General features: G+C 50.0%; 1 protein-coding gene across 1 annotated transcript in view; it reads left to right on the forward strand.

Moving 5' to 3' along the window:
- Nucleotides 1–12,511, forward strand: part of LOC127578013 (mucin-6-like) — a 121,571-nt gene that overhangs the window by 77,699 nt on the left and 31,361 nt on the right. Inside the window, exons 16-18 of the mRNA XM_052029719.1 lie at nucleotides 1,095–1,321; nucleotides 5,431–5,611; nucleotides 5,706–5,857. Of these exons, the coding sequence (XP_051885679.1) occupies nucleotides 1,095–1,321; nucleotides 5,431–5,611; nucleotides 5,706–5,857 (560 nt within the window). The remainder of the gene's footprint in view (nucleotides 1–1,094; nucleotides 1,322–5,430; nucleotides 5,612–5,705; nucleotides 5,858–12,511) is intronic.

The following is a 12,511-nucleotide window of genomic DNA, read 5'->3' on the forward strand; positions in this document are numbered from 1 at the left end:
TACCGATCGTCCAGGTCAATTCATTACACAGTGCAGATATATTGAGGTCATTCAGAGTGCATTGAGGTAGTACAGGGTAAAAACTTGTCCTGCAGACCGTTCGATTGGATCAATTCATTACAACAGGTAGTACAAACAAGGTAAAACAATACAGTAAAGTGTCACAGCTACCGAGGGAGTGCAGTGCAGGCAGACAATAAGGTGCAAGGTCATAATGAGGTAGATCGTGAGGTCAAGAGTCCATGTTACCCTACCGTTCAGTAGACTTATAGCAGCGGGGTAGAAGCTGTCCTTGAGCCTGGTGGTACGTGCTTTCAGGCTTTTGTATCTTCTGCCCGATGGGAAGGGGGAGAAGAGACAATGTCCGGGGTGAGTTGGGGTCTTTGATTATGCTGGCTGCTTCACCGAGGCAGCGAGAAGTGCAGACATGACCAACCGAGCATTATTCTGAAGCGACCCGTGTAAATGAGAGGGAGCGAGGGCGGTACATGATCAGGGCAGAGAGTCTTGCGACCAACTCACCCCACTCTTCCCGCTGAGTCAGAACACCATGGGCCCCGTTCACACTCAGTCTCTCGGACCACAAAGGCTCGTCTGACTCCAGGTGCCAGATCTGAGTGAATGCGGCGTGATTGGAGCAGCCACCTTTTGGGGTGAAGTGTTAAACCAGCCCAATCTTCTTTCTCTTGCCGATGTTACAGATCCCAGAGCATGCATTCAGAGGGACACCAGGGTTGTGTGCAAGTGTGTGACTGCTTTCAGTACCGGCCTCGGTGCCTGCACAGGGAGAGGTCGCGCCAAGCGGTGGAGAGGGCAGAACAGAAAGCTTCGGAGAGGGGCCTGAGTTCTTTGGTGACCGTGAAAAACATGATGATGCTGGAGGAACTCAGCAGGCCGGGCAGCATCCTGAAGAAGAGTCCTGACCTGAAACGTTGACCGCCTGCTTTTCCCCACAGATGCTGCCTGGCCTGCTGAGATCCTCCAGCATCATTGTGTTTTTCATCCAGATTCCAGTGTCTGCCGTCCTTCTGTTTCTCTCTAGTTTTGGTGACAGTGGTCTCTTTATTTCAGAAATTGTGTGTCCCGATCATCAGGTATTCAGTTATGATGCCAGGGCGTGTGACCGGACCTGTGTGTCGCTGTCGGACCGAGACTTTGAGTGCACGGCGATTGATGTCCCAGTGGACGGCTGCATTTGTCCACTGCAGACGTACCTGGACGTTCACAGGAATTGTGTGGAGGCATCCAAGTGCCAGTGCCTGCTCAGTAACGGTGACCTTGTGGGCCCAGAGGAATCGACCACAATCGACCATGAGATCTGGTGAGTGTGCATGTTGGCCAATCAGCAGCTGCGGTAGGGAACATTTCCATCCCCTCACCAGCTTAGCATGAGACGCGACTTTTCATCGGTGGAAAGATTTCACCAGTTTGTGTGGCAGTGCTGAGTTCTGCTCCAACACAGATGTTTACTCCTACATGGAATATCAGACGTAAAAGAGGAATCTCCAGAGGTAACAAAAGCAGTTGGAAACACGCGGTTGTTCCAGCAGTGAGTGATTTGAAGGTCGTGGAAAACTGAGCCAGGACCCAGTGCCCGGTACCAGACCAGACCGGCTGGGGGCGGCACAGTAGTGTAGAGGTTAATGTAATGCTATTATAGCGCCAGCGACCCGGGTTCAATTCCTGCCGCTGTCTGTAAAGAGTTTGTACCTATCTCCTCGTGTGTCTGCGTGGGTTTCCTCCGGGTGCTCCGGTTCCCTCCCACACTCCAAAGACGTACGGGTTAGGAAGTTGTGGGCATGCTATGTTGTCGCCGGAAGTGTGGTGACACTTGTGGGCTGCCCCCCAGAACACTCTACGCAAAAGACGCATTTCACTGTGTGTTTTGATGTACAGGTGACTAATAAATAAATATCTATCTATCTAATATTTCTGGAGTTGCCTCGGGAGCCGGCGTCTTTCCCTAACCCCTGTGACGTCCAGCGGCACAGAGCGAGTCCTTCACACCCAGGAAAGCAGGTTTCATTGGAATGTGGGCACTGAGCACACAGAGAGAGAGAGAAAGAGAGGGCACGGGGAACGCAGAGAGCTCGGTCCACAGAAAGCGCAGGGAGGAAACCAGTTGGGCCACACAGCAAGCGATGGCTGGCAGATCCAAGTCGCTGTGTGTGAGCTGCAGCTCATGTTATTATTGGCTGAAAGTCGCCTTCGTCTTCTCTTCTGTCTCCACAGTTACTGCAGGAATGGAAAGCTGAACTGCACGGGACATCCTCCCATCTCCAGAGGTTGTGTGAAACTCCCTGACGTTTCAAACGTAGATGTGCAATGTGTATCTCAGAGAATCGCACGGCGCACAGGACCTCTCAGCCCCCCTCGTCTGTGCCGACCGTGCAGCCTGTCTATGCTGATCCCTTCTGTCCATATTAGGCCTGTATCCCACTCTTATCCTATCCAAGTTCCTGTCCATATGCCTCTTAAATGTTGTCATTGTATCTGCCTCCACCACCTCCTGTGGGCAGCTCGCTCTGGATAACTACCACCCTCAGATCTGCTCGAAACTTCTCCCCACTCACATTAATGCTGTGCCCTCTAGTTCTAGACTCTGCTGGGAATAAAGACTCTCACCGTCTCTGCTTTTCCTGCCCCTCATGACTTTACAAAGCTCTATAAGGTCACCCCTCGGCCTCCGATGTTCCAGTGAGAATAATCCCAGCCTGTCCGATCTCTCCTCCTAACTACAGCCCTCCGTTCCAGGCAACGTCCCGGTGAATCTCTTCTAGACTCTCTGTTAGTGTGACGCTATTACAGCACCAGCGACCCAGGTTCAATGCCCGCCGCTGTCTGTGAGGAGTTTGTACGTTCTCCCCGTGTCTGCGTGGGTTTCCTCCGGTTTCCTCCCACATTCCAAAGACGTACAGGTTAGGAAGTTGTGGGCATGCTATGTTGGCGCTGGAAGCATGGCGACACTTGCGGGCTGTCCCCAGAACACTCTACACAAAAGATGCATTTCACTGTGTTTCGATGTACATGTGACTGATAAAGAGATCTTATCTTATTTGATCCTTTGAAAACTGCCCTTTGAAATATGATTTCAGAAATTTCACATTGTAATCCTGTTTGATTGGTTCTTCTTGATCTTAGAAATGAAAATGATCTTTCGTGTTCCCTAATGAAAGAAATAACATTTGTCCAAGGGTCCCAAAACACAGTAATCGGCTCTTTAGCCCATCAAGGCCATGCTGACCATTACGTTCTTACCTGCACTGGTCCCATTTACCAGCTCTTGGTCTGTGGCCCGTTGTGCCCGGATGATTCAAATGCTCATCCAGGTTCTCCCCAAATGTTGGGAGGGGACCTGCCTCCACAACGTACTCAGGCCGTGCGCTCCAGATTCCTGCCACACCCTGGGTGAAAACATTCTTCCTTGGATCTGGCTCTTCAGCCTCTTGCTCTTCGCCTCAAACCTTTGCCCTCTGGCCTGGGACACCTCTGCCATGGGGAAATAGGGTGCGGAAGCTTTGGAGAGGGTGCAAAGGAGATTTACCGGGATGCTGCTGGATTGGAGAGCATGTCTTATGAGGATAGGTTGAGTGAGCGAGGGCTTTTCTCTTTGGAGAGAAGGAGGATTAGAGGGGACTTGACAGAGGTGTACAAGGCAGGTCCCTTAGCAGTGTGGAGGAACAGAGGGATCTTGGAGTCCACGTCCATAGGTCCCTCAAGGTTGCCGCGCAGGTCATTAGGGTTGTTAAGAAGGCTTATGGAGTGTTGGCCTTCATTAGTCCAGGTATTGAGTAGAAGAGCTGTGAGGTGATGTTACAGCTCTATAAAACTCTGGTTAGACCACACTTGGAGTGTTGTGTTCAGTTCTGGTCACCTCATCATAGGAAGGATGTGGAAGCTTAAGAGAGGGTGCAGAGGAGATTTACCAGGATGTTGCCTGGATTGGAGAGCATGTCTTATGAGGATAGGTTGAGTGAGCTGGGGCTTTTCTCTTTGGAGAGAAGGAGGATGAGAGGTGACTTGATAGAGGTGCACAAGATGATAAGAGGCACAGATCGAGTGGACAGTCAGAGACTTTTTCCCAGGGCGAAAATGGCTAACATGAGGTGACATAATTTTAAGGTGATTGGAGGAAGGTATAAGGGGGACGTCAGGGGTAAGTTTTTTACACAGAGAGTGGTGGGTGTGTGGAATGCACTACTTGTAGAGGTTGTGGGGGCAGATACATTAGGGGTATTTAAGAGAATCTTAGACACATGAATGATAGAGAAATGGAGGGCTGTGTGGGAGGGAAGGGTTAGATAGATCTTAGAGCAGGATAAAATGTCGGCACAACATTGTGGGCTGAAGGGCCTGCACTGTGCTGTAGTGTTCTATGTTCTCTTTCCTACTACCTACCTTATCTATGCCCCTCATGATTTTGTCTACTTCTATTAGGACCCCTCCCCCACCCCATCTTCCAGGAAAACAAACCCAGACTATCCAGTCTCTCCAGATAACTGAAACGTCCCGTCCCAGGCAACATCCTGGTGAATCTCCTGCGCACCCTCTTGGCTGCAGACGCATCCTTCCTATCGGTGTGGTGACCAGAAGTGCGCACAATATTCCAGCTGTGGCTTAGCCAACGCTTAACAAAATCAGACTATAATGTCTCTGATCTTGTGTTCTATCCCCAGACTAATGAAGGCTGGTGTGCCATGTGTTTTGTTCACCACCCTATCTACCTGTTCTGCCACCTTTTGGGATCTTTGGACTTGTACCCCAAGGTCTCTTTCAGAACCAGGTTCATGATCACCAGCACATGTGGTGAAATGTGTTGTTTTGCGGCAGCAGTACAGCACAAGACATAAACTTTACTGTAAATTACAGAAATAAATAATTGGTGCAAAAGAGGAATAACGAGATTCATGGACCGTTCAGAAATAAGATAAGATCTCTTTATTAGTCACATGTACATCAAAACACACAGTGAAATGCATCTTTTGCGTTGAGTGTTCTGGGGGGCAGCCCGCAAGTGTCACCACACTTCCGGCACCAACATAGCACGCCCACAACTTCCTAACCCGTACGTCTTTGGAATGTGGGAAGAAACCGGAGCACCCGGAGGAAACCCACGCAGACACATGGGGAGAATGTACAAACTCCTTACGGACAGCGGTGGGAATTGAACCCAGGTCTCTGGTGCTGTAATAGCGTCGTGCTAACCGCTACACTACCGTGAATCTGATGGCAGAGGGGAAGAAGCTGTTCCTGTATCGTTGACTGTGGGTCTTCAGGCTCATGTACCTCCTCCCCGATGGTAGTAACGAGAAGAGGGCACGTCCCGGGTGATGATGGATGCCGCCTTCTTGAGATGCCACCTCTTGAAGATGACCTCGATGGTGGGGAGGGCAGTGCCCACGATGCTCAATGCTCCCCTCCCATTCACAGCGAATGTCCTAACCCCTACGAGAACCCCAAAATCCATCGCCTCACACTAATCAGGACGTGTTTCTTTCCAGGAACCTGCGAGCTTCCAAAGCTTTACTTCAGCTGTGCCCATGGTCCACGGGGCCAGTATGGGACAACGTGCGCACCCACCTGCCAGATGATCGCCACGCAAATTTCCTGTGTGAGTAGGAAATGTGGAGGCCTTCTCTTTCTCACAATCACTAACCTGAATGATTTCAGGGTGGAATTGATGAACCCTTTGCCTCTGTCCACAGACACCGTCTGAGTGTGTATCCGGCTGCATATGTCCAGAGGGAATGGTCTTGGATTACAATGAGCAATGTATCTTCCCTGAAGACTGTCCCTGCAAATTCAGTGACCGGATCTACACCAGAGGAGATAAGATGATGAGAGACTGCGAGGAGTGGTAAGAATCCAGATATTTTACTGGCTTGGAGATTTGAAAAATGGAAATCCAATTTTAAGCTGAGAGAACCAATTCTCCTGATGGCCTTGTTCTTGTCTGAGTCCAGAGGGAGGGTCTTTGCTCTGAACTGTTCCTTCTCCTTCTGCCTCAGCAGAGGTGACCTGACCTGCTGAGTGTCTCTGGTTTCATTGTCGGTAGATCACAGAGCTACCGGTCGGATTCAAGGTTCGACCCACCGACATTTTACCATCCTGGGCGGCTGGGGAATAAAGGAAGTGGTCCGACTGTGGGGTTAAAGGCAACGTAGAGCATTGGTTTGTCCAGTGCCCGTCGGTTATAGAAGTGGTGCCAGAAGACTGGAGGGTGGCAAACGCAAAGATCAGGGAGCAAACCAGAGGGCAGCGGAATGGAGAAAACAGTGTGGGGCAAAACTGAAGCTGCCTTTGGAAAATTGTGGGCTGATAAATGAAAATAAGGACAGACTTGTTGCAGGCACGTCAGATGTGGCTCACAATTTCTTTGAAGCAATGAAGGGATTTGATGAACACGGTCTCTCTGAAGGTATTTATAAGATAAGATCTTATAAAATGTACATCAAAACACACAGTGAAATGCATCTTTTGCGTAGAGTGTTCGGGCTTACAATTTCTTTGAAGCAATGAAGGAATTTGATGAACACAGTCTCTCTGAAGGTATTTATAAGATAAGATCTTACAAAATGTACATCGAAACACACAGTGAAATGCATCTTTTGCGTAGAGTGTTCTGGGGGGCAGCCCGCAAGTGTCGCCGCGCTTCCGGCGCCAACATAGCACGCCCACAACTTCCTAACCCATACGTCTTTAGAATGTGGCAGGAAACCGGAGCACCCGGAGGAAACCCATGCAGAATCACAGAGCGAACGTACAAACTCCTTACAGACAGCAGTGGGAATTGAACCCGGGTCGCCGGCACTATAACTGCTACACTACCATGCCAGATTTACGGTGGAGGATGAAGCTCCCATGGGATTGAATGACAGTGGGGACAGCTGGTGAGGATGGGAAGGAGGTGGAGAGGAATGGTTGACTATCAGACCAGAGAGAGAACATCAGGTAGTGCGAGATTGATGAGGGTAGTGCAGTGGATGTGGTCTACATGGATTTTAGTAAGGCGTTTGACAAGGTTCCACATAATAGGCTTCCTCAGAAGGTCAGAGGCCAAGGGATCTGGGGAAGCTTGGCCATGTGGATTCAAAATTGGCTTGCCTGTAGAAAGCAGAGGGTTGTGGTGGAGGGAGTGCATTCCAATTGGAGGGCTGTGACTAGTGGTGTCCCGCAGGGATCGGTTCTGGGACCTCTACTTTTTGTGATATTTATTAACGACTTAGATGAGGGAGTGGAAGGCTGGGTTAACAAGTTTGCAGATGACACAAAGGTTGGTGGTGTTGTGGATAGTGTGGAGGGCTGTCGGAGCTTACAGAGGGATATTGATAGGATGCAGAGCTGGGCTGACAAGTGGCAGATGGAGTTCAATCCGGAGAAGTGTGAGGTGGTACACTTTGGAAGGACAAACTCCAAGGCGGAGTACAAGGTTAATGGCAGGATTCTGGGCAGTGTAGAGGAGCAGAGGGATCTGGGGATTCATATCCACAGATCACCGAAAGTTGCCTCACAGGTGGATAGGGTAGTTAAGAAAGCTTATGGGATGTTAGCTTTCATAAATCGTGGGATCGAGTTTAAGAGCCGCGAAGTGATGATGCAGCTTTACAAAACTCTGGTTAGGCCACACTTGGAGTACTGTGTCCAGTTCTGGTCACCTCATTATAGGAGGGATGTGGTGGTGTTGGAAAGGGTGCAGAGGAGATTTACCAGGATGCTGCCTGGATTAGAGAGTATGGATTATGAGGAGAGACTGAGGGAGCTAGGGCTTTACTCTTTGGAGAGAAGGAGGATGAGGGGAGACATGGTAGAGGTGTACAAAATATAGAGAGGAACAGATAGAGTAGACAGCCAGCGCCTCTTTCCCATGGCACCAATGCTCAAAACAAGAGGGCATGGCTTTAAGGTAATGGGTGGGAAGTTCAAGGGAGATGTCAGAAGGAGGTTTTTCACCCAGAGAGTGGTTGGTGCATGGAATGCGCTGCCTGGGGTGGTGGTGGAGGCTGATACGTTGATCAAGTTCAAGAGATTGTTGGATAAGCATATGGAGGAATTTAAGTTTTTTGCGGGAGGAATTTATGCGGGAGGAAGGGGTTAGATAGTCTTAGGTGTGGTTTGAAGGTCAGCACAACATGGTGGGCCGAAGGGCCTGTATTGTGCCGTATTGTTCTATGGTTCTATGGGTCCAATGATGGCAACGTTTGCAGCGTCTGCTCAAATGGATTGAACCCAAAGTAAATCAAATGAACGGAGGGTGCATGAGACTACAGTTCATCAAATCCCTTCGCTGCTTCAAAGAAATCATAAGTCACACCTGATGTGCCGACAACAATTCTGTCCTTGTTTTCATTGATCAGCTGGAATGTAGACCTTGGCAGCATCCTTGGCGGGGAATGGACAACCAGTGCTCCGGGTCAGCAGTGAGGGGAGCTGCACTGAACCCGCTTGGGAGTCTCCGAACCAGGGTGAGGATAAGGCCACGGCAAACAGTAGGGGTGGGGGAGGCTCCCACCAGCAGGATCATCACATTCTCCACAGCAGGCCGACATGTTCACCCACTCTGCGCACCTCCCTGGAGAGAATCTGTGCAGACCCTCTCCCCCCTGTCTGATCACGGAGGAGAGGAGACAGCGGGCAGCGAGGAGACACAGCAGCTGCCTCTGCTGGCCCTGACTTGTCCCCTTCAGCAGCTCTCCTTCTGGTATTGGTGTTGGTTTATTATTGTCACTTGTACCGAGGTACAGTGAAAAACTTGTCTTGCACACCGATCGTACAGATCAATTCATTACACAGTGCGGGTACATTGAGTTGGTACAGAGATCCACCACTTCATCGCTTCTGCACCCAGGGAGAACCGGGCTGGAGACCAGAGGTCACCTTCGCTCGTCAGCAGACTTGCAGTGTGGAGACGGTCACAATCGTACTTGCTTTGCCCACATGCAGCGGAGCAACAAGGCAACACACACACACACACACACACACACACACACACACACACACACACACACACACACACACACACACACACAAACAAAGCACTGGAGTACCCAGCAGGTCAGGCAGCATCTGTGGAGGGAAATAAACAGTCGAGATCCTTCCTCAGATGCTGCCCAACCCGCTGAGTTCCTCCAGCGTTTTGTATGCGTGTGTTGTTCCAGATTCCAGCAGCTGCAGAATCTCGTGTGTCTCCAGAGCAGTGAGGCATCCTTATCACCTGCAGCACATCTTTCAACGTTTATTCTCAGTCTCCTGTGAGTTAGCAACACTTGGAGTTTAAAATTTAGCACCTTTACAAAATGAGGGATGGGACAGTTTACAGCAACGTCACTGGAGACTGAACCACTGGTTGTTCACACCAGAAGATCCCAGGAGGCACACAGAGAGGAACTCGGCTATTAGTACGGGGATGTGTGGTGCTTACTGTCAGTGCTGGTACCTCAGGCTCCAGGCCTCACTCTGACCTTGACTTCTGTCTGTGTGGGCTTTTATTGGATGACCAACTCTGACGGAACTCAATGGCAGAGCAGGCTCAGGGCTGGATGGCCTCCTATTTTCTGTGTTTTTGTTAGTTATCATCTAAATGAAAGAAGAAAATTAGACAAAGCAGTAACAGAAGCACAAATGGAAACTTGCTGAATTCTTTTTCAAGTATCCATCTTTTTCCAAATGCCGTGGGATATCCTGTCACAGAGATGGGTAGAGAAATGGCAGATGGAGTTTAATCCGGGCAAGTGTGAGGTGTTGCACTTTGGAAGATGAAACGTAAAGGGAAAGTACACAGTTAATGGCAGGACCCTTAACAGCATTAATGTACCAAGGGATCTTGGGGAGCAAGTCCATTAACTCCCTGAAAGTGGCTGCACAAGTTGATAGGGTGGTAAAGAATGTGTAAGGCATGCTTGCGTTTATTAGTTGAGACACCGAGTTCAAGAGTCAGGAAGTTATGTTGCAGCTTTATAAAACTCTAGTTAGGCTGCATCTGGAGTATTGCATTTAATTCTAGTCGCCCCATCATCGGAAGAAGTAGAGGCTCTGGAGATGGTGCAGAAGAGGTTCACCAGGATGCTGCCTGGATTAGAGGCCATGTGCTATAAGCAGAGGTTGGACAAACTTGGGTTGTTTTCTCTGGAGAGGTGGAGGCCGAGGGGGGACCTGATAGAGGTTTATAAGATTATGAGAGGCATAGGTAGGCAGCCGGTATCTTTTTCCCAGGGTCAAAATGTCTCATACTAGAGGGCATGATTTTAAGGTGAGAGGGGGTAAGTTGAAAGGAGATGTGCGGGGCAAGTTTTTACACAGAGAGCAGTGCCTGGAATGTGCTGCCAGGGGTGGGAGTGGAGGCAGATACAACAGAGGCCTTCAAGAGGCTCTTTGATAGGCACATGAATGTGCAGGGAATGGAGGGATACGGACATTGTGTGGGCAGAAGGGATTAGTTTAGTTGGGCATTTAATTACTAGTTTAATTAGTTCACCACGACATGGTAGGCCGAAGGGCCTGTTCCTGTGCTGTACCGTTCTATGTTCTATTCAAACTTATTATCACTGACTTACATGACATGAAATTTGTTGTCCTGTGGCAGCAGTACAGCGCAAAGACATAAAATTACCATAAATCACAAAAATAAATAAATAGTGGGGGGGGGTGGTGAGAGGGAAAACGAGGACGTGTTCACGGACCGTTCAGAAATCTGATGGCAGAGGAGAAGAAGCTGTTCCTGGATCGTTGAGTGTGGGTCTTCAGGCTCCTGTACCTCCTCCCCGATGGTAGTAACGAGAAGAGGGCAGGTCCCAGATGGTGAGGGTCCTTAGTGATGGATGCTGCCTTCTTGAGGCACCACCTCTTGAAGATGTCCTCGATGGTGGGGAGGGTGGTGTCCGTGGTGGAACTGGCTGAGTCTACAACCCTCTGCAGCCCCTTGCGATCCTGCGCATTGGAGCCTCCGCACCAGGCGGTGATGCAACCAGTCAGGATGCTCTCCACCGTACAGCCATAGAAGTTCGCCAAGAGCCTTTGGTGACGTACCGAATCTCCTCAACCTTGCTGATATCCCAGTGCTGCCAGAACTGCTAACTTCAGGTGAGAGGGCGCTGCCTGAAGCCAGGCCCAGTGTCAGTCAAGGCCGCCCTTCCAGTCTGGCTCAGGAATCAACCTCCCCAACCCCACCCCCACCCAGGGGGTGGCGGGAATCTGGAGCGCACTCCCTGGCAGGGTGTGGACAGCAGCTTCTCCGATATGCCATGGGTTGGGGTCACGGACCAGGTCCTGATGAAGGGGATTGGTGTTGGGCGGGTGCTCCCGTGGTTGGGTCGGATATAGAACATCAAACACTACAGCACAGTACAGGCCCTTCGGCCCACAATATTGTGCCAACGTTTTATCCTGCTCTAAGATCTATCTAACCCTTCCCTCCCACATAGCCCTCCATTTCTCTATCATTCATGTGTCTATCTAAGAGTCTCTTAAATGTCCCGAATGTATCTGCCCCACAACCTCTGCCGAAGAGGATTCCACGCACCCACCACTCTCTGTGTAAAAAAACTTACCCTCGGCATCCCCCTTATACCTTCCTCCAATCACCTTAAAATTATGCCCCCTTGTGTTAGCCAAGAGAAGAGCCCTAGCTTGCTCAACCTATCCTCATAAGACATGTTCTCCAATCCAGGAAACATCCTGCAGAATCTCCTCTGCACCTTCTCTAAAGCTTCCGCATCCTTCCTGTAATGAGACGACCAGAACTGAACACAATACTCCAAGTGTGGTCTAATCAGAGTTCTATAGAGCTACAACATCACCTCATGGCTCTTGAACTCAATACCCCAACTAATGAAGGCCAACAATCCATACACCTTCTTAACAACCCTATCGATCTGCATGGCAACCTTGAGGGATTTATGGATGTGGACCCCAAGATCCCTCTGTTCTTCCACACTGCTAGGAGTCCTGCCATTAACCTTGTATTCTGCCTTCGAATTTGATCTCCCGAAGTGTATCATTTCACACTTATCCGGGTTGAACTCCATCTGCCACTTCTCAGCCCAGCTCTGCATCCTGTCAATGTCCTGTTGTAACCTACAGCAACCTTCTACACTATCCACAACACCACCAAACTTTGTATCATCAGCAAACTTACTAACCCACCCTTCCACATCCTCATCCAAGTCATTTATAAAAATCACAAAGAGCAAGGGTCCCAGAACAGATCGCTGTGGAGCACCACTGGTCACCGACCTCCAGGCAGAATACGCTCCATCTACCACCACCCTCTGTCTTCTATGGGTGAACCAATTCTGAACCCACACAACCAAGTTTCCCTGGATACCATGCTGGGAGGGAGGACCCGTCGGACTCTGACCTCCGCTCCTCAGCTTCTCGCCGTGTGGTGTTTGGGGAGAGCTCTTCCCTCTCGCTGGGGATGTTGTGAGCTGGAGTGTGAAGCTCCTAACAGCGTGCTGGTGTCAGTCAGCACCTGTCTTCCAGCAACCACTGAGGCACAGGTCTGTCCTGTTACCTG

The sequence above is a fragment of the Pristis pectinata genome, chromosome 14, assembly GCF_009764475.1.
Source record: "Pristis pectinata isolate sPriPec2 chromosome 14, sPriPec2.1.pri, whole genome shotgun sequence".
Classification (NCBI taxonomy): Eukaryota; Metazoa; Chordata; class Chondrichthyes; order Rhinopristiformes; family Pristidae; genus Pristis; species Pristis pectinata.